Source organism: Chrysemys picta, chromosome 10 (assembly GCF_011386835.1).
Source record: "Chrysemys picta bellii isolate R12L10 chromosome 10, ASM1138683v2, whole genome shotgun sequence".
Taxonomy (NCBI): domain Eukaryota; kingdom Metazoa; phylum Chordata; order Testudines; family Emydidae; genus Chrysemys; species Chrysemys picta.
In genome coordinates, this window is record NC_088800.1 from 33,539,598 (window position 1) to 33,561,664 (window position 22,067).

Genomic DNA, 22,067 nt, shown 5'->3' on the forward strand with positions numbered 1-22,067 from the left:
CTAGGTTCTTAATTCAGCTAATCATCTTAATATCAAGCAGCTGGAGGCAGATGAGCAGAAAAACAAATCAATACAACTGGGCCCAATGCTTATTACACTACACTACTGACATACTATAATGCATGTTGTGTAATGTATTACTGTTGTCATTCCATTTAGGAGTTAAAGGTATTTTGAACTGAAAGGGTATTTCATAAACCTCTTTCCTATCTGTCTGCAGACTCAGTCAGACAACCCTACCTCAGATCACTGTCAAGTTAGCTTTGCAACCACTAGAACTAGAAATTCAATTTCTTTTAAATGAAAGCTTTACATCCCACAGATTACATTTCAAATACCTTTAATCTGTATTATAGCCCTGGAATATGCAGCATATATTTCCACAGGCCCTTCCCTTCCCCTACATTTTTTCTTTATTCTCCCAAGTTATTCTGGCAAGACAAAAATCTTCTCTGGGCAAGCTAGTGTAAAAATAAAATTAAAATAAAACATGCACATATTTAGTATGTATAGAGGGCCTTCCAGCCCAGGCCCTCAAAGTGTTTCCATACAGTAATTCAGCCTCACAACAGCCCAGTGGGGAATGTACCATATAATATCTGTTTTATGCTGAAAATACGCTACAATTTTTTTAATTGACAATTGCAAAGTCAGTTTAAGTACAGGTCAGTTAATTGGTTTGCTGTTATCTGTTGCTTTAAATTAATTGTGCTAAATTGCCTTGCGTACACTAGATTTAAAAAACAAATGATCTTAAATGCTCCTCCTGTGATGCAGTCTTTAAAATGCATGAAATAGACTTTGCAGGGAAAACAAATGAGGCAGCAGTCTTTGTGATGTACACTATTAATAGCAAACTGCTGCAGAACTGGGAAAGGAGATGATGGTGGTCTGACAACAACCAAAAGTACTTGTGAAAGTGCCCACTTCTCTTTGGCCAGTTTTGAGCACCTTGCCTGGCTGTGGTTTGGAGGGCAGGCACAATATGTATATCCTCATTGATATAGGCACTGGAATGCAGGTGCTGAAGAGGAAAGGAGGTAGTGTACAGAATTCATGGCATTGAAGGTTTCCTTACATGGGCTGGCTGATATACCAGTTTGGGGAATGCTACGGTTAGCACTGAGGACTTTGATAAATATGCTTCCAAACCTTCAAGAGATTTGGAACCAGACCTAGATATTTTTCAATGCTTCACAGTCAAACTACACAAAAAGCCACCAGTATCAATTGCAGCACACTGGCAACAGGTGTGAACACTGATTTTCCCAAAATGGAACTTTTAGCTCCCAAGCTCAAAAAACAGACACAACAAAGGCACTGGGCCCTGAGAGAACACATTCCATATTAGCCATATTTTGCCTTGGAAATGGAACAAAACTCAAATCAACGGTATATTTTTAAAAAGAAATTATTTCCCCCAAAATACGACATTTCCAGCTAGAATTAGAGGACAAGTATATCTGAAGGGTGGCGGAATATCCCATTAAACTCTGGTTGCAAAAGGTCTGGAATACAAATTCAGGGGGGCTATTGTACAAATCTTCCATGACAGTGTGGAAATGTTGTGTGCACATTTCATAGGCAGAGGAAAGAACATGGCCAACCCCCTGATAACTCCTTTGCATGTTTCCCAAGGACTCACATCACCGTTACAGCCATTAGACATCCGCCTGAAAAAGGATCCAATCAGAACCATGAGGACAGAATGAAAGTGCTCTGGGGCAGTGGTATTAACCAATGGAGGAAATGTAATGAAACTAGATGCTGCTCCCATTGGAGTGAATGGCACAAAACTTCATTGACTTATGTGAGAGAAGGATTGCTGCCCCCACTCCTCCTCTGGACTCTGTGAAATAACAGCTTGAATCTCAGCACTATTGATGCCTTTATATAAGCTGGGTGTCGTGCAGTTTACTATATGGATTTGGGGGGGAAGGAGGGACTCCATTGCATTCTTTATAAGAGTAGGAAATTTCCTCCATTGAATTTAGCCAAAATGACCACGCTCAATGCTGTTGCACACTGTGATGTGAACTGTTAACTTTCACCCCTAAAATGGCTGGATTGCAGAGATGCTGCATGCCTATGCCATAGCTGTGAAGTGTTATGAAAGACTAGGAAATCAACAGCAATAACAATAAGTAATAATAATCATGTCTAAGAAACTATCATTGCAGAGCTGACCCAAAGAATATTAAATTTGGAATCAGCAAGTGGAATAAAGTGGTCATGATAGGGTTAACTAGATTATCCAGAGTATTATGGAATGGAGCCAGGCTCCACCCCTCCCTTACTTTCTTGCTTTGTAAGTGGGAATTCACTCTTTTCCTCCCACACCCCACCACCACACATGCTCTGGTGTGACACAGTTGAATAAAGCAGCAATGTCCCAGCCTGCAGTCCTGTGAGTAGAGAGTTTGGTTTTGCTGAACTGAATGGTCCCTTAATAAAACAAGGCTTTGCATGTGATAAAGAATTATCCTAAAATGATGTGAACAATGCATCAGATTTCATACTGATATCATTATTGAGAGGGAAGTTCAGGATAATCCTCAGTATTTGCTTGTCAGCTCTGAGAGGTTAATAATGAGATCCTGAATATTCTGTTTATTTGTTTACCGACACCATATGTTACATGTCTGCACTAAATAATAAAACTAATATTATGCTAAACAAGTACTGTAATAAGTAAAGTTGGGATCAACTTCTAGAGAAGTCACTTGGCTTGTTAACTCTTTGGCAATGAAATGTAGGAGGCTGTGTGGGAAGCAGCCAACAGGAGAAAGGTGGTGAGGAGCAGCCAATCAGGGCCCAGCAGGCTCACATAAAAAGAGCTGCATGGCCAAAGGTAGTCAGTCACTGCCTGGGACTCAAGGAGGGAGGACTGGATTACTAGCACATGGATAGAAGCTAGCACCATGGACAGAGCAGTTACTGGCGGGGACTGGGGAAATGAGAAGGAGTTCCTGGCTGGCTGCTAGGCCTGCCTGACATGCTGAGGCCTTGAGGTAAGGGTAAAGAAGGTGTTGGAATCAAGGGGAAGTGGCCCAGAGAAATGTACTGAGAAGTTGGAGGGGATGCAGCTTGTGATGGCCATCTATGGGGTCTCTGAGCTGGGACCCTGCAGCGGAGAGTGGACCTGGGTTCCCCCCACTTGCCACTGGGGAAGTGGTTGGACAGTTGGAAGGCTGTACTAGACCCCCAGAAGGGGGGAACATAGATGGTGACATGGCCAGAGGTCTGTGCCATGAAGGGGAACGCTGCGGTTCCTGGAGTGACATGGGTCAGAGAGCAGATGTGATAGTGGGTGAGGCACCATTGGGGGAGGGTGTACTGACCTGTGGAGCTAATCCCCAAGAGGGCTAGCAGGAAGCACCAGCATGGTGAGTGGAGCGTCATCAAAGGGATTAATTAAGGCCAACCCTTTTCAAAAGTACCTATTTGTTGTGAGTGCTTCACTTTTTGGTGCCAAGTTATGGGCCTGACTTTGGAGGTGAAAAGCAGTAATAGCTCCCATAACTTCACTTGGAGCTATAGATACAAAACACCATGGAAAACCAGGCCCAGGCTGTCTTGAGTTAGGCCCCCAAAAAACAGTGGGCATTTTTGAAAATTTAGGCCTTAGTGACTTGCTCAAAATCACTTAGAAAGTTAAGGAAAAAATCAGGAGTGCTGACTCTTACTTCTGTGCTCTAACTACTAGGATACACTCTATGTGCAAGAAAGAAAAAAACCTGAATGCCCAGACTCTCACCACTACAAAACTGTTTTGAACAAAATGCACCTGGAATATGACAGCTAATGTTCAAGCTCTGTTTCCTCTCATACATGCATCCTTCAAAAACAGCAAAATTCCAGCCCATGACTCAACTGAGTGATTCAAGTCCTGGGTAACGAAATTTAAAAATAAATTATTTTAAAGTCTTAGTAATAAAGTAAATGATCGGACCACTAATTTGGAAACTGATATTTGCTAGGTTATAGTACTGTGGGGATTAGTATAGCAGTCCCCTTCTGGCAGCAGCCCCCAACCATATTTGGTTGGAGCCCTCCTTGTGCTTTTACTCGCACCTCTGCTGTGTCCTTAGTTTTTCCTCTCCTTTCCTTTTCTGGTTATTTCTCCCCCCTTTGTTTTTTCACTCCTTTTTACTTTCTGCCTTTATTGATTTGTATTTGAGTGTCTGGCTCTCCTTTCCTAGTTGTTTTCCTTGCTGAAGCCCTCATGCACCAGAGACTACTTGCTGCTCAGAGTGAGGGGCTTCCAGGAGAGGCTCTGTGGAGCCAGACAAACATTGGACAGTTCCAGAAAAGTAGGATGGAAGAGTGAGTTTCAGGGAGCAGGCCACTGCTTCATCCAGTGAGCAACCTTTGAGGTGGGGAGTCTCAGTGGATCCAGGATCAAGGAGGTTCCTCCTTGCCCCGAGCCCCACAGTGCTCCTTTCTCTGCCCTGCATCCCTGCAGGAGTCTGGCTTCCACCCCAAGGGCCTTTCCCTCCAGAATTGGAAGCATTGCTTTACGGGTGATGTTTGAAGGGTCTAGAACTGGATTATTACCAAACTGTTTAGTAGATCTCCATGGTTTCCCTTCAGCACATGCACATGGGGCACTCCTGTGTTGTGGAAGGTTATGAATTTCATCTCTCCTACGGCTGGACTTTCTAGCAACAAAAATCAACTAGGCTGCATTAGTGAGAAATGAAAGTGGAGAAGGGAGGGAGAGCTCATATTAATGAGCTGTCAGTCTCCATTCTACCGCCATTCAGGGCATTTTGCCTGACTCCTTAGAAACCATCCCATTGCCAGATGGGCATCTACAAATTCTGTAGGAGAATTTTCCTGACGGAAGCGAAGGTTCCCTGCCTTGCACAACCAATTACTTTAATTTTGGTTGCATGCCCATCTTCCTCTGCTCTCACAGGATATATGGGCTGTGGTCATATCTAGCCTGGTCTCCTTGTGCTGTTTCCTTTCATTTGACTAGTTAAATGCCTCTAATCTAAGAATTTCCTACTTAAAATCCTCTCCAACCGATTGGCACGCCTTGTGTAGGAAATCAGGCATGGAGAGCAGTAATTGCTATAGCCCTTCACATGGCTCAGCATAGCTACTACACTCTGGCTTATAGCAATATGTGCCATAGTTAATGAAATTTGAAAGTTATGTCTTGCGTTTTCCTCTAGGGTGGAAAAAAAATAGGGCAGCACAACTTTATCTACAAAGAATTGTTCATTCCTGCTTCAGTGTCTAGGGAATGAAGCACACACCATGTATGCATATTATGCAAGCATCATGGTCCCATTAGCATCAATGAAAGAACATTTTCTGAGCGTGAGTCCCTAGCTTCATTAAGAAGTGTATTTCATCGTAACTTGTTGTGTGTCCTACTATAAGGAAGCCTTCCCATACAAGGGGTATGCTTACACATATAAAGTAAATCAGACATGTATACTTATTCAGACAACATATTCCCACCCTCTATAGACCCATTATTCTATGTGCAAATGCCTCCTAATGGTATACTGTATTATAAGCAACAAATTTAAGGGACCAAATTAAACCAAAATGTAGACTAAGTCTGAAAATAAGTTTCCACAAAACCTAAGACCCATAGAGATCTTATTTTTCAATAAGATTTTTTAAAAAAATTTAAAGGAAGCAGTTTTATAATGAATAAGCATAACCTAAACATTGCAGCATCGTGCCTGCACACGAGAGCCTGGAAGTGAGAAGGAGTGAAAACTGCTTGTAGAATACATTAGGCATCTATTTGAAGGAAAAATAAGTATTGCAGTAAATTGACATTGTTTGCAAGTCCTCAAAGGGTATGTGACTTATATGGTGATTTATTCTAATGTTATTAGTTCTGTTCCACTAAAAGGGGTGTGACATGGCCCAGAAGATCCTGTTGATTTCCAGCAAGTAGGGAATTAATTCGTTATTTAATCTAGACAGCTGTGAACCACAGAACTGGTCAGTCTCTGAGGAATATACTCTTGCTATTCTAATTTATTTTTCTTCATTTAGAATAGATTCATTTAGCTGAAACTGACTGATCCAATAAAATCCACAGCCACATCAAGCCTTGCAACAATAGTTGTTTTAAAAAAGAGTGTTTCCCTCCAGGACCTTCAATTATACAATGAAAATGTGCTGTACTACAAAACAAGCACAAACCCTATACCAGGGGATCCTTGATTCCCCACAGATCAGAGCTGGTTGGATTATTCATGGCAAAACTTCTAGCCAACAAATGATGGCATTTTCTGTCAAATAAATTAGCTGTGAATAATTTTTGTCTTTGTTTGACCAGCTCTCCCACAGAGAGAGCAGATCAGAAACAGCCTTAAGCTAAAAATAGCAAGAAGGTTAGCTCTCTGAGAACATGTGCTTCAGCTGCATTAGAGTTTCTAGTCCTGATGCATAATAACCTGCTGGTACAGGATGTATGAAGCCTAGAAGCATAGAAAGGTGCTCTCTGTCTCAAAAGCAACCTGCTAGTACAAATATACAGGACTCATTAGAATGAATGAAGCATCAAACCAAGGACATTTGACAAGGGACAGTTTACCTTGTTATAAAAATAAAATTTTAAATCAAAGCTTAACATGTTTTAACTCTTTATTAGCATGTCTGCTTGCAGTTAGAACCTTGGTTTATTAGCTATGTCACCAGGTAAAAAGAGTAAGAGCTCACTGTAGCTGGGGATGGAAGAATGTCAGCAAGTTCCTAGGTTCATTTCTAATTATCTCAAAGTACAGTTACCTAGAGGGCTGGTCTAACTTACACATCTGCAGTGGCTCCTAAGGGTCCACTGATCAGCCTTTTTCAGTTGGGAGTGCAACTGGCCACTCCCCCTCTTCCCTGGCCACACCCCCAAAATGTTCCTACCTTGCTGGCTACCAAATGGGGTGGCAAAGAACTGTTCCTCCAGTTTTATCTGGGGAATCCTGGTTATGGAAGTTATATATCAGAAACACAGGTGTGTACATATGTAGATATGTATTATAAAGAGAGCCATAATGGGCACATAAGAACATGTAACATTCGTAAGTTTATAGGACCAATCAAGTTACTGTTGTGCACTGCAAAAGACTTCTGTGTGACACAGTTGTTAATAAATCCCATTGCATCAGCAGGTATTTCTTGGTAGCCAGCTCAGCCAAGGTAAAGAGAGAATCAGTGCAGTTTAGGACTGTTGTTGATGTTGTTTTGCCTGTCAAATAAGATGTGTTACAAGCTACAGCAGACTCCCTTCACTTCAGAGTTGTATATTTGGGTGTGATTCTCTTTGCACTTGCACAGTTTTATACCAGGGTACTACCTGACTTCAGTTGACATTCTCTTCAGTGTGAGAGGAGAATCTGTCCCTTTGAGAACATAAGAGCTTGGAGATTTTTACCTAGACCAGCATAACATATATAAAAATGTAATTAATCACCAAACAGTGCCCTTCATGTTAGTAAAGGCTTGTTCAGTAGTTTTTTCTATATAAAGAACACAGCACAGCTATGGAAATGGCCTGAATATCTTGATGAGGAGGAAATGTAATCAGGAGAGTTACATCTTGAAGTGGAATAAATTTCAAAGTGGTTTCACTAATCAGCAGTGTCTAATTAAGATAAACAGATGTTGCTTTTGATAAGTTGTAACAGTTTACTTTAGAAACCATTTTTAAAGAAGGCAACCATCTGTGGTTTAGGAAAATGCTATGATTTTTTTTTTTTTAATAATTCTGAGCCCGATTGACCTCTCCCATGGGAAAATCTGTAGGGGTAGTATGGGGAAGATTATCTTTTGAGACGTTCTTTAGGGCATGTCTATATGGGAAGTTATTACAAAGTAAGCTAGGGTGTGAATTTACAGCACACTAGCTATTCCACACTAACTCTTCATGTGGATATTCTTAATGCGCACTAAAAGTGCCTTTGTGTACGTTAACTTTATACACTTTAAAACAGGGATCGGCAACCTTTGGCATGCAGCTCTCCAGGGTAAGCACCCTGGCTGGCTGGGCCGGTTTGTTTACCTGCTGCGTCAGCAGGTTCGGCCGATCGCGGCTCCCAGTGGCCGCGGTTCGCTTCTCCAAGCCAATGGGGGCGGTGGGAAGTGGCGTCCAGAACATCCCTCGGCCCACACCCTTCCCGCAGCCCCCATTGACCTGGGACGGCGAACCGCGGCCAGTGGGAGCTGCGATTGGCCGAACCTGCTGACGCAGCAGGTAAACAAACTGGCCCAGCCCACCAGGGTGCTTACCCTGGGGAACCGCATGCCAAAGGTTGGTTGCCGATCACTGCTTTAAAATATACTCAGCTAAACCACTTGAAGGCACTTTGAGTGCACATTGACCTTGGCACAAAAAGTAGAAGTGTGCTAGTGAAATTTGCTGATGATACCAAGTTGGGAGGCATCGTCCATACAAAGGAGGACCAGAATATAATACAGGCAGAACTGGATGACCTTGAAGACTAGAGTTACGGTCAGGCACTGTGGATCTAGTAAGAATTTCTGCTATAAGATGGAGGCTCAACAATTGGAAATGATAGGAGGAGAGAGACTGGTGTGTGTTGGTCAATCACTGGATGACTATCAGCCACCAATGTGATGTGGCTTGAAAAAGGCAAATGAGATCCTAGGATGTATCAGGTGAGGCATTTCCAGTAGAGACAGAAGTACTGATGGCATCGTACAAGACACTGGTAATGCCTTGTACAATTTGGGTCACCCATGCTCAAGAAAGATGAGTTCAAACTAGAACAGGTTCAGAGAAGAGTTACGAGGATGATCAGGGCAATGGAGGGCCTATCTTATGAGAGGAGACTGGAAGAGCTTGGCTTGTTTAGCATAGCAAAATGAAGGCTGGGAGGGGATATGATTACTCTGCATGCATACATCAGGGGGATAAACATCAGGAGAGTGAAGAACTATTTGAACTAAAGGACAATGTACCCACAAAAACAAATGGATATAAACTGGCCATGGACAAATTCAGGTTGGAAATTAGAAGAAGGTTTCTAATCATCAGAGGACTGAAACAGCTTCCCAACAGGAACTGTGGAGGGAAACTATCTCATTAGTTTTAAGAAAGAGATGGACAGAATTCATGGGAAGGATAGTATGCTTGTGATGGCTGCCAAGCCCTGCCCCCTCCCGGAGGTGCCCTTCTGGTTTTGGTCTGATGTTCCAAAAATCTTGTGTGTTAGCATTTCAGCCAGTCACCTGCAGGGGTCAGTAATGGATTTCCTCTCCCACTCTTGAAATGTATTGTGATTTTTGTCTCCTTCTGAAACATCAGAGATAGAGATGGGACATGGTGGGCCTGGGCTCTGAGGTGGCCTTGAGCATTGTCTCTCCCAGGTGCGTGGCTGACTGGTTCTTGCTCACATGCCAAGGGTCTAACTGATCACCATATGCAGGGTGGAGAAGGAATTTCCCCACAGGTCAGATTGGCAGAGAGCTTGGTAAGAGGGGGTCACCTTCTTCTGCAGTGTGTAGGAGTGGGTCACATGCCAGGATTATCTGGGTCTATCTCATTTAATCATTTCCATGACATTGCAGAGGCCTTGGGCACTGGTTCACCTCAGTCCCTCTTATTCTCTCCCTGGGGCATATAATAGTTTAGTCTCCTGAGGGCTGTAATACCTTAGTGCAGGGGTCTCAAACTCAAATGACCATGAGGGCTGCATGAGGACTAGTGCATTGGCCCGAAGGCCATATCACTGACACCCATCCCTTGCTGCCCTGGCCCCACCCCCACTCCACCCCTTCCACGAGGCCCCGCCCCTGCCCCGCCTCTTCCCGCCCCTTCCCTGCCCCCATTCCAACCCCTTCCCCGAAGTCCTCATCCCAACTCTGCCCCCTCCCTGCCCCCAGGGGGTGCAGAAGGAGTGCGGGGTGTGATGGGGACTCAGGGCAAAGAGTTGAGGTGCAGAAGGTGTGCAGGGAATGGCAGGAAGCTCAGGGCAGAGAATTGGAGTGTGGGGTGCAGGAGGGGTGAGGGGTGCAACAGGGGGTTGGGGTGCAGGGTGTGGCGGGGGCTCAGGGTAGGGAGTTGGGATGTGGGAGGGTGTGAGATGTGGCAGGGGGCTCTGGACAGAGGGTTGGGGTGCGGGGTGAGGGCTCCGGCCCGGCGCCGCTTGCCTAGAGTGGCTCCGGGGTGGCAGCACTGCACACTGTGGCCAGTGCAGGCTCCCTGCCTGCCTGCCTTGGCCCCTGGCCCCGCTCCAGGAAGCAGCCAAAGTCCCGGGGCGGGGGGAGGGAGAACGGCACCATGTGCTGCTCTTGCTCCTCCAGGCACCTCCCCCAAAGCTCCCATTGGCTGCAGTTCCCCGTTCCCGGCCAATGGGAGCTGTGGGGGGCAGTGCCTGGAAGCGAGAGCACGGAGCCCTCTACTCCCCCCCACCCCCTGGTCCGGGGCTGCAGGGACATAGTTCCAGCCGCTTCAGGGAGCGGTGCGGGGTTCGCAGCGCCACGGGGAAGGCAGAGGGGCGGGGGGGCATGCGGGCGGGGAGCTTGGCGGGCCACACGAAAGAACCCCACAGCCCGCGGGCCACATGTTTGAGACCCCTGCCTTACTGTAACTTCAGTTGTTCGGTTTAGTGTGCTGGGTACTGTTGGGGGCCTTTGATATGCAGGAAGTCAGAGATGATCTGGTGATCCCTTCTAGCCTTAAACTGTATGACTCGATTAAGAGTGTTCACACAGGGAGTTAGCGCAGAGTAGCTAGGGTGCTGTAAATTCACACTCTAGCTTGCACTAATTTCCCATGTGGACAAACTGTAGGGAGAATTCTTTCCAAACTGGTTGAAAACCCTGTGGAACAGCTGGTATGGCCAGCCCCTAAAACCTACAGGTCCCAGGGACCAGTGGGAGGCCAGAGCCATCCATGTGTTGACTCCATTTTTCCATGCTAGCTCTATGTCCCGTGCAATCCCCTGCTTGATGGCAGCACAGTTGTCCCGAGGGCCTTGTCCCCCTCCTTAAAGGGTGATCTCCAGCACAGAGGGGGAGCAGAAAGGTAACACAGCCTTGTATTATCTTTCCATGACCATGAGGAACTACCTGGGTTTGGTGCAGGGACAATGATAAACCTGATCAGAAGTAATTTTACTGGTGATGGTGTTATACTGCAAAAAAATCATTTGTCCCTGCTACAGAACAAACCTAAAATGAGGGTGAGGGTGTGGGGGGGAAGAGGGATGTAAACAAATATTATTTAAAAAAAAAATCTGTCACATGCCTAGAAATGTGGTTTCTCTCTCCTCTCTCTCTCTCTCTCTCTCTCTCACACACACACACACACAGTCTCTCTCTCTCACTTGGTGAAGCATTCAGCGCGGGGAGTTAAAAATGGCTGTATGCCAGGACTTGAGCCCTCCCCACCACTACCTTTCCTCCATGGCACTGCACAAGTTAGAACCGCAGCTGTGTTCTCCCTGTGGCCCAGTCATGCCCAACTAGCAGGAGTAATCCCTAACTGGAGACAATTACTTGCACAGGTTAGCCTCCAAATCCGTAGAGAGTACGACCCTGGCGCTTCAACGCATAAACAACGTCCATGGCAGTCACAGTCTTCCGCTTCGCATGCTCGGTGTAAGTAACGGCATCTCTGATCACATTCTCCAAAAAGACCTTCAGCACCCCCCGAGTCTCCTCGTAAATGAGACCCGAAATGCGCTTCACGCCCCCACGACGAGCTAAACGGCGAATAGCGGGTTTTGTAATACCCTGGATGTTGTCCCTCAACACCTTTCTATGGCGCTTAGCACCTCCTTTTCCGAGACCCTTACCGCCCTTACCACGACCAGACATACTGGCTAGCTTTATAGACAGAGCTGTCAGCACAAAGCACGCAGAATAGAGGATGGGATCTGGCCCTGTATGTTCTTAGCTGAGAACGAGGAGTGAAAATGAACACAAAGCAGGTATGATCCTTTTGGGCTCTAGCAGTACAAGTCCCCTTCCACCAGGGAAATAATCCCTTTTGTACAACACAGCTCACACTTTTTTGCAAGGAAAATTATTTTGAAAGTCCTTATTAGTAAGAAGCCTACCATCTAAATCATTTAAGCATTTGCCCCACAGGTGTACATTAAATATGCTCAAAATGTTGTATCTTAGATGACTAAAGGTCTGGAAAGCAATCAAGCCATAAGTACTTATATCAGCAAGCAGCCGCCAAAAATGACAAGGTATTTAATCAACTTTAAAAGAGTTAAGAATTTTTCAGTAGGTTTTTGACATGTACTTAAGGGCCTCTTCAAAGATCTCTTGCTTTCCTAGGGTTTGCATATGATCAAAATCAAAAGCAGGAATTCAAGTTGCATTTGTGTTTTATTTTTAAAGTGACCAGTTAAAGTTAGTAAGGTTAAACATTTGATCTGCCTTTCCCCTGTGTTCACATTGTTCTGCTAAGCCAATGTATTTATGCCAAGATGCTTTTTAAAGAGCAATGATTTGGTCGGGGTGGGGGGGTTATATTAAAACTTCAGTGCTAACTGCAGCAAAACAATGGCTGGGTCCTTCGAACACTTTCACATATATGTAACTTTGCAGAAGTCCCCCTGAGCTCAGCTGAACTACGTGTGTGTGTATAAGGGTATGCCTACACTGCAATGTGAGTGCAGGGTTAGTAGAACTCGAGTTATCAGATCCTGGATTTGTTAACCTAGGGCTTGAGTATCTACACTCAGTTGTACCCCAAGGTTAGGAATTGTTGAACCCTGGCTCCCAATTTGGGAGTATAGTGTCTATGCTGCATTGTGCAGGCCAGAGTCCAACCACCCACATCCCAGACTTTCTAGCACCCTCCCAAAATGTGGCCACTCTAGCCCTTTGTTCGCGGTACAATGTGGGGAAAACTTGAATGTCCAAACTTGACTGTCTAGAGGACAAAGAAAGTTTGCCTGTGGAATTGTGGAATACTTTTGGTGGACTTCCAGAGCACAAGTCCAGTGGGGCTGCATCTATGCTGCAAAGTAATAGGGCTTGAACCCTGTGTCCTGGCTTGACTCAGGCTCATACCCTCCACCCCCATGGGATCCTGTGACCCTGGGTCCAAGTCCTGGGTTAGTGCAATTTGTGTGTAGACGGAGGGTATCTTAGATTTGAGCCTGAGCTCGAACCCTGTGCTCACATTGTAGTGTAGACATGCCCCAAGTGTTTGCAGATTCAAGGCTAATGTGTATGTGGGTGATGGAGAAAGACAATTCAGTACGGGAACAGATTTCATCTGCCAAAGGGTTGACTCGAATCCCATTTAATGCAACACACAGACTTAGGGTTACCATACGTCCGGATTTCCCCGGACATGTCCGGCTTTTTGGTCCCCAAATCCCCGTCCGGGGGGAATTGCCAAAAAGCCGGACATGTCCGGGGAAATAGGGAGGCTAGGATCTCCGCATCTGTGTGTGTTGGTCGCCCGCTGTGACATCATCTCGGTGCGACACTCGCTCCTGCCCAGGGCATGCTGGGGGCTGTAGTCCGGCCGGGCCTCACGCTCCAGGGAGAGCCGGGAGAGGGGAGCGGCCGAGAACTACAACTCCCAGCGGCCCCTGCGACGCGACCAACCTGCCCCGTGAGGCAGCAAGCCGTCAGAGGAGGGGGGGCGCGAGCCCCTGTCCTTTGGGTCGGGGGTGTCTCTGGGCACCGCTTGGCAGCCATCGCAGGGCTGGGGGGCGCCCTCCGGGGGTTGTGGACGCCAGCGCGTTGCGGGGAGCCGGCACTGTCCGGATTTGGATCCCCCTGGGGCTGGACCTGCGCCCCCGGCCCCGGGCACCAGTCACGTAGGGTTACCGATACGTCCGGTTTTTCCGCAATCAAACCCCCGTCCGGGGGGAATTGCCAAAAAGCCGAACATGTCCGGGAAAAATACCGGACGGGCACTTCCTCTCCCTCTGCTCTGCTCCTCCCCTGACTCAGACTTCGGCTCTGTTTAAGAGCCAAGCGCCCGAGCCAGCGCTACTGGCTTCGGGCAGCACCCGTGTCTCCGGACCCCGAGCCGCAGGCCGGGCACTTCCCTTCCCGGGCTCCAGCTGCTCTGCTCCGGCGGCGCAGGGTCTGGAGGCAAGGGGGCTGCCCGAAGCCGGTAGCGCTGGCTCGGGCAGCTTGGCTCTTAAACAGAGCCAAAGAGTCAGGGGAGGAGCAGAGCAGCTGGAGCCCAGGAGGGAAAGTGCCCGGCCGGGGACGCAGGGTCCGGAGGCAAGGGGGCTGCCCGAAGCCCGTAGCGCTGGCTCGGGCAGCTTGGCTCTTAAACAGAGACAAAGAGTCAGGGGAGGAGCAGAGCAGCTGGAGCCCAGGAGGGAAAGTGCCCGGCCGGGGACGTAGGGTCCGGAGGCATAGGGGCTGCCCAAAGCCCGAGCGCTACCGGCTTCACGGGTTTGCCGGGCAGCCTCCAGACCCTGCGCCCCCGGCTGGGCTCTTCCCCTCCCGGGCTCCAGCTTTGCTGGGGAAGCGCTGGCCGGGGGCGCAGGGTCTGGCGGCTGCCCGGCAAACCATGAAGCTGGTAGTGCTTGGGCAGCCTTTTTCGTGTGGCTGGGAGGGAGGAGGGGGAGTTAGGGCGGGGACTTTGGGGGAATGGGCGGAGTAGGGGTGGACTTGGGGCGGGGCCAGGGCCCGTGGAGTGTCCTCTTTTTTTTATTTTTTTAAATATGGTAACCCTAGGAGAAAGGAACCATGGAACAGCAATGTAACGTCACAGTCCCATTCCCCACCTGTCCTGTGGGGTCTTCTGGCCTTTAGAGCTACTGGTCAGGGCCTCCCCCAGTCTGCAGGGGGCCACCGGGTCTGCTGGCCTCCTCGCAGCCTCTGCTGAGGCTACAGGAGAGAGGCCTCTTCAGTTTGCAGAAAGAAAGAAATCTCTGAGGTGAGCACACAGCAGATGTCTGTTTTCCCAGGGCCAGATGCTGCCACCTTGTCACTGGAAGGGCCCGTGTGACCTCTGACCACAGATGAGGGAGGACGCCCAGCTTGGCTAGACAGATTCCTTCGTGCCATGGCTGGGGACAGAAGCCTGCAGCCAAAGCTCACACTGCAGGAAACAACCCGCAGAGGCCTTTCATCTCCCCAGGGTCAGACGTCACCACTAGGAGAATGTGAGCGCCGGAGCACTGGGGGAGCTGGCCTGAGATGGCATCCCAGGGCACAACCACCTGTGTCAAGTCCATTCTGATTCCACGCTCAGCAAAGATGCAGGGAGCTGTGCGGTCAGGAGAGGCGCTGGTCAGAATTTGCCAGTGGAACCGTTTTTCCATCAGAAATTGCCAGCTTGTCAAAATCCAAACGTTTCGTGGGAACACGTCGATTTGGACAAACCTTCAGACAGAAAGCAGGCAGGTTTAGCACGGAAAGCTGCTTAGCTCCCTGCCAGCTCGCCCGCCTGCCCACCTGCTTGACAGGCTGATGGGGGGCCTGGGCTTCCAGGCTGCTGAGAGAAGCCCTGGCTCCCAAGATCCCAGGGTCCCCGAAACCCTCTCCTCGCGGGGGTAATGTTCTGGTTACTGCACAGCTCTAGGAGGAGGGGAGGTATCCGATGCCCCACAAGCCACCAATCCTCCCTGCCAAGGTCCCAGTAACTACGACAGCCTGTGAGAACATCCTAACCTTTAGGGCACTTTCCCTGCCAGGTGAAAGGGTGCGAGCTGGACACCTCCCTGCCACCAGAGTCCAGCACTGCCGAGAAAGCCAAGTGTGGACTAAACTAAGCCCCTGGTTAACCCTTTCCCAGAGGAATCCAGAAGCCACTGATAATTGCAGGCTACATGGTGACCTCTCTCTCAGGTCACTCCCCCATCCTGGAATAGGGGTCGGTGAGTCCTGGACGAACGCCGTTCAGCTGGGAACATGCTCCCCCTTCTCGTGCCGAGGACTGCGTGAGATGGGTGTAGTGGGCACTCCCGATAAAGGGGACAGTGTGACAGCTGCCTTTCAAATAGGCCCCAGGCATGGGGGGGCCACAGCACCCAATTCCTCTGTCCCCCCAACTTTCTTCACTGCTTTAACGTACAATCACAACCTGCTCCGCTGACACCTCTGACTCCTGAAAGTCCTAACGCTCCAGGGGAGCAGGCCATGCCCTGCCCTGCCCTGGCTGCCCCGGGTGTTACCTCGGAGGGAATCGTTCCAGATTCCAATGGGTGGCAGGTCCAGGGAAGAGCCTTATCTGGGGGGAGGCTGTACCAGACCCGCCCGACCCAGGCAGGCTCCCAGGTACTCTCTGACCGGGGCTGATAAGGCTCCTTAGCAGTTTCTTTCCAAACAAATTCCAGTTCAAGACACCTCAGAGCTCCACAGCAGGGCAACATCCCCAGAGCGCAGCAGGGCGGGGGTTAGGGGGAGCAGTCGGTAGCAGCCCCTCGTACGGCAGGAGCGAGAAGTGCCAGCCTCTCTGCACAGAGCAGCAGCGTTCAGCCTGGGCCAGACGTGCTGGGGTGATGGGTAAGAGCGGGCTCGGAGAGCCAGAGGGTCTGTGGGGCAGCGCTGGGCCCTTCTGCTCCGCACTAGGGCCGGGTGGGCGTGTTCAGCTGGGATTGGAACCCACCAGCACTTGTGGGTGCGAATGTGGGGCTGGAACGCAACGTGGGGCACTCCCACCTCGCCCGGGGGCGACTAGGGGGAAGGGCAGAGAGACACCTGGGCTGAGACCCCAGCTCCAGGGAGACAGTCACTCCTGCCCAGCTGGGTTAAATTGCCCAGCTGTGTGACAGCCCCCCCATCCCCGAGGGGTTCCCCCCCCAACCCGGGTATGTCACAGCAGGGTAATGTGCGTATTGAACGGCAGGGGTTGCCAGAGACTGGCTGGGAGAGGCCTTTGGGGATGGAGGAAGCAGCACTAAGGTACATGCCAACCTCCCTACAGAGGAGGGGCCGTGCCCCGCAGGTGTGGGGCAAGGAACTGGGACACTGCGCGGTGGGTCATTGTCTGGCCCAGGCCCTTCCTAGCCGGAGGCCGAGGCCGAGGCATTTCCTTCAGGTCACCTTCCGCTGCAGCTTGGCCACGGGCCCCCATAGCCACTAGCCCAGCCAGGGATCCCAAGTGGGGATTCTCACAGCTGGCTCCTCCCTGCCGCCAGCAGCTCTTCACTGCCAGGGAATTCCTGAAATCCTGTGTGCCCTCCCCCACCCACCTCCTGGGGCTGTGAGTGCCCCCCCGGACAGCCCCCCCCCCCGAGCTCTGAGTGCCCCTGGCCAGTCCCTCCCCTCAGCCCCCCCCCCACTTCATGGGGCTCTGAGTGCCCTCAGCCTGTCCCCCTCCCAGACCCCGGGGCTGAGTGACCTTGGCCAACCCCCGTCCCTTCAGGAGGAACTCCCAGTACCCACCCAGCCGCCACACCTCAGGGTTCCCCTCCCTGCGGCTCTGTGGCCATACCCCCACCAGGGCCGGCTTTAGGCCAATTCAACCAATTCCCCTGAATCGGGCCCCGGGCCCAAGCCCCAGTACGGTGTACCGGCAAGAGCCGGTGCGCTGTACCAGGGTGGCCCGGCTTCCCCAGGGGGCAATTTAAAGGACCTAGGGCTCCCAGCAGGGGCCGGAGCCCCAGGCTCTTTAAATTGCTACCAGACCCCCACTGCTGGAGCCCTGGGGTAGGGCTGCGGGGCTCTGGGGGCTAATTAAAAAGTCCGGGGCTCCCGCTGCCTCTACCGCCCTGGCCCTTTAAATAGCCACTGGAGCCCCGCTGCTTCCCCAGGGCTCCCGCGGCTATTTAAAGGGCCGGGTCGGTAGAAGCAGGGGAGCCCTGGGCCCTTTAAATAGCCCCCAGAGCCCTGGGATAGCGGGGGACTCAGGGGCTATTTAAAGCTGCCTCTGCTGCACCCCGTCCCCGCACCAGCCCTGCACCCCCTGCCCTGCCCACAGCCAGCCCCGTCTCCAGCCAGCCCTGCACCCCCTGCCCACAGCCAGCCTCTGCCGCACCCCCTGCCCTGTCTCCAGGCAACCCCTGCCGCAACCCCCCTGCGGCCCTGCCCAAAGCCAGCCAGCCCCACACACCCCTGTTTCCAGCCAGCCCCGCACCCCTTGCCCTGCCTGCAGCCAGACCCTACCTCCAGTGAGCCCCTGCCCTGCCTCCAGCCAGCCCCATGTCCACTGGTGCCCTGCAGTTCCCAGGGCAGTGACCCTGCACACCTGCTTCAATGAGGAGGGCAGGGAGCAGCTGGGACCCACACATGTGCACACCACTAGCGTGACCAGACAGCAAGTGTGAAAAATCGGGACAGGTGGTGGGGGATAATAGGATCCTATAAGAAAAAGACCCAAAAATCGGGACTGTCCCTATAAAATCAGGACATCTGGTCACCCTAGCACACCCCCAGGGAGTGGCGGGGACCCACACATGTGAAACGGAGCTCATTAATAACTGATCAACAGCATATATGATGCAATGTACTTAATGTATAATTTTATTATTTATACAGTTATGGAAAGTAAATAATACATGGAAGAAATGAAAGGCTTTTTTTTACATTATTTTTTTTGTCATCCCTGCCGGGGCCCCGCCAAAAATGTTTGAATTGGGCCCCGCCCTTCCTAAAGCCGGCCCTGCTGGAGAGAACAGGAGGATTCAGTCAGCAGGGGCTGCCGATCCGTCCCATTCACCAGGGCTGCCATCCTGCGGCTTCAGCATTAGTGGCTGAGGTGACTTGGGGAAAGGTCTCAACCTCCCCACATCCCACTTCACTGCTGCCAGAATCCCTCCTTCCCCCCCCCCCCGCTACAGTCCCCTCCCTACCCAACCTGGGTGGGGCTGGAGAAGAGGGGTCTGAGAACTTGAGCTGTGGATTGGAGGTGGAACAGCTGTCAGGGGCACTGAGGGGGAGGTGGCAGGAGCTCCCCGTACAAGGAGGGGGGTTGCCAGTGGAGGTCACTAGGAAGGACAAGACTCCATCCTGGGGATCAGGAGGGGGAATCCATCCCTCAGAGGTGGGCAGGGGCTGGGTGGAAATGCTGCTGGTTCCAGGGGCCGTTAATCCCCCCTGATTCCTCCGAGGCGTCTGAGTCTCAGACAGGTTCTCGTTCCCTTGCAGCAGGAGGACGTCACGGCCAATGTGATGCGCCAGCTCCGTATCATGCGGCACTTGTGCCAGGTGCCCGAGGCACTGCAGGGCCTGTGCCTCTGCGGCCACCAGCAACTCCCGCTCCCTGCTGCAGGTACTGCTCTGGCTCTCTGTAAATTGGGAGCTAGTGGAAGGGGAAATGGAGCCCCCCGGCACTCACAGAAAGCTGATTATAGAATGAGCCCGAACTGAGAGGCACCATATCCGCCCCCGTAAAGAGCCAGACTTCAGTGGTGATACAGCCCAGCTGGGGTAGCAACAGGATTAAGAACGAGGTAGGAAGTTCAGAGCAGCAAGGAAAGCCTGGAGGGGAACTTGAGAAGAGAGGTTGGAAAAGTGCAGCAAAGAGAAAGGTGCAGACCTAGCTGTTGGGTCCAGGGCCCTGAGCTGCTATCAATGTCAGGGTGGGACTGGGTTCCCCTACCGGCCCCAGAGGAGGCGGCGTACACGCACCTGGAGAGGGTTCCCAAGCCCAGCAAGGGGGCTACAGGCAGAGCAAATGCCCCAGCGATGGCAGAAGGACTTCTGTCTGTGGAAAGACCTCTTTGGACTTTTAGTGTGAGGCAAGCTGGGCTCCAGAAGGGTGGACTAAAGGTGGTGACCTGGCCGGAGTTACCAGGCAGAGAAACTGCCGTGGTGCTGGAGCGACCATGGATGGGGGACGCTAGCCCAGCGAGAGGGCTGTGATGCCATGCCTGGCTGCCGGGGGGCACCTAACGATGAGTAGATTCATTTATGATTGGCATCGTTGGCAGGATTGAGTTCCCCCTGTGATCCGTGAGGGAAGTCTCTCCAGCGGAGCACACTCCCTCTCAAAGCAGGGGGACCGGACATGATTGGTTGTAATTGCCAGCTGTGGGAGGGAGTGTGCAGCAGTGGTTAGTTAAGGGGCCTGGAAATAAGGACTGCTGGGTCTATTGGAGAGTGTCACTAGGAGCAGTGCATAAGATGAGGTGTCCTATCATGTTTACTCAGATCAGATTAGGACATAATAGAATGGCTGAAATAGTTTATTTTATTTGTATTGTATTATTTTGCAATTGTTAAGATCAGCATCTACTTAGCTCAGACTGAAGCATCTTATCTAATTTTTGAGATCTAAGTGTCTCCTCTTTGAGTGCGACGAGACAATTTAACACATTGTGACAAAGAATTTTCATTGCCACTTGTTATGATTTCAAGAAACAAACTGGTTTAGTTTGAATAGGATTTTCGGTCAGAAACGGTTTCAATGAAATTTCCCCACCATCTCGATTCCTGGGCTCTATCTCTGCCTTTCGGGGGGGGGGGGGGGGTTGCTGTCTGTTAGAACTGGAGTCTGATTTGGATAGGGATCGAGACCTCTTCAATGTTTTTAATGAAGTAAATACTAATGGGAATTGTGTGATCATGGGAGATTTTAACTTCCCAGATATAGACTGGAGGACAAGTGCTAGTAATATAATAGGGCTCAGATTTTCCTAGATGTGATAGCTGATGGATTCCTTCACCAAGTAGTTGCTGAACCAACAAGAGGGGATGCCATTTTAGATTTGGTTTTGGTGAGTAGTGAGGATCTCTTAGAAGAAATGGTTGTAGGGGACAGCCTTCATTTGAGCGATCGTGAGCTAATTCAGTTTAAACTAAATGGAAGGGTAAACAAAAATAGATCTGTGACTAGGGTTTTTTTTTTCAAAAGGGCTAACTTTAAAAAATTAAGGAAATTAGTTAGGGAAGTGGATTGGACTGAAGGACTTGTGGAACAGATGGATCAGACTGAACAAGTTCCAAACCTCTCGGAGGCTCTTACCTTCTAAACAGGGACGTCAGTTTTCTAGTAAAATCAGGAAAAAGAAAGGAGAAAACTCAAAAGAGGTTCCTCCTGGCGCTCACGTACGTGACCCCTAATACTCTCTCAGTCCTCAAAGAGAGACCTCGAGAAGGAGACTTGCTGAAGGAAAGCTACAGGGGACTCAGAGGTTTCCCTGGTCCTGAGCCCCTGTCCTGCCTGGCTGATGTCAGCATCTCTCTGTGAGGTCACCACCTTTGACCAATAGGCGGAGGTCCTGCAAAAGGCCTTTGTGATGTCACTGTCACACCCACCCATCCCCTGCAGTGCTAATGTCCTGCCACAGGCCAGACCCTTTGGAGGTTTGAGCTACTCTCTGTGGATCACCCCACTCAATGAGTGTTCATTCTAGGAAGCAAGCCGGCTAGACAGTAAAACAGCAGAGGCTGCTCCCAATGCTACACTCGGTTTCTCAGAAATGAGTAGAATTTATGGGCAGAAGAGACAGTTAGAGCACCTAATCTGATCCCCTACATATCACAGGCCTTTCTGCACCATATGGGGCAGGCAGAGCTCTGCCTGGGCGCAGGGGGAATGGGATGGGGGTAGATCAAGGAAAGAGGGGAGGGGAATGGGTGTGAGGGAAAGAGCTCCTGTCCCAGATGAAGGAATTTGGGGGCAGAGGAAAGGACCCTGCTCCACAGAGAGGGGAGAGGGTTTCTGTGAGTGCCAGGGGGCTCCATTTCCCCTTCCACTAGCTCCCCATTTACAGAGAGCCAGAGCAGTACCTGCAGCAGAGAGCGGGAGTTGCTGGTGTCCTGGGAGGCACAGGCCCTGCAGCTCCTCGGGCACCTGGCGCAAGTGCCGCATGATACGGAGCTGGCGCATCACATTGGCCGTGACGTCCTCCTGCTGCAAGGGAATGAGAACCTGTCTGAGACTCAGACGCCTCCGAGGAATCAGGGGGGATTAACGGCCCCTGGAACCAGCAGCATTTCCACCCAGCCTCTGCCCACCTCTGAGGGATGGATTTCCCCTCCTGACCCCCAGGATGGAGTCTTGTTGTCCTTCCTAGTGACCTCCAGTGGCAACCCCCTTCCTTGTACGGGGAGCTCCTGCCACTTCCCCCTCAGTGCCCCTGACAGCTGTTCCACCTCCAATCCACAGCTCAAGTTCTCAGACCCCTCTCCTCCAGCCCCATGCAGGTTGGGTAGGGAGGGGACTGTAGCGGGGGGGGGGCAGGAGGGATTCT

The 22,067-nt window shown here is 50.5% G+C and overlaps 1 protein-coding gene across 1 annotated transcript; it reads right to left on the bottom strand.

The window, feature by feature from the left end:
* Positions 1–11,485: 11,485 nt before the first annotated feature.
* On the bottom strand, positions 11,486–11,814 carry LOC101941978 (histone H4). Its single transcript, XM_005285027.4, has one exon. The coding sequence runs from the start codon at positions 11,809–11,811 to the stop codon at positions 11,500–11,502; it is 312 nt and encodes a 103-aa protein (XP_005285084.2). The 5' UTR covers positions 11,812–11,814; the 3' UTR covers positions 11,486–11,499.
* Between the last annotated feature and the right edge of the window lie 10,253 nt (positions 11,815–22,067).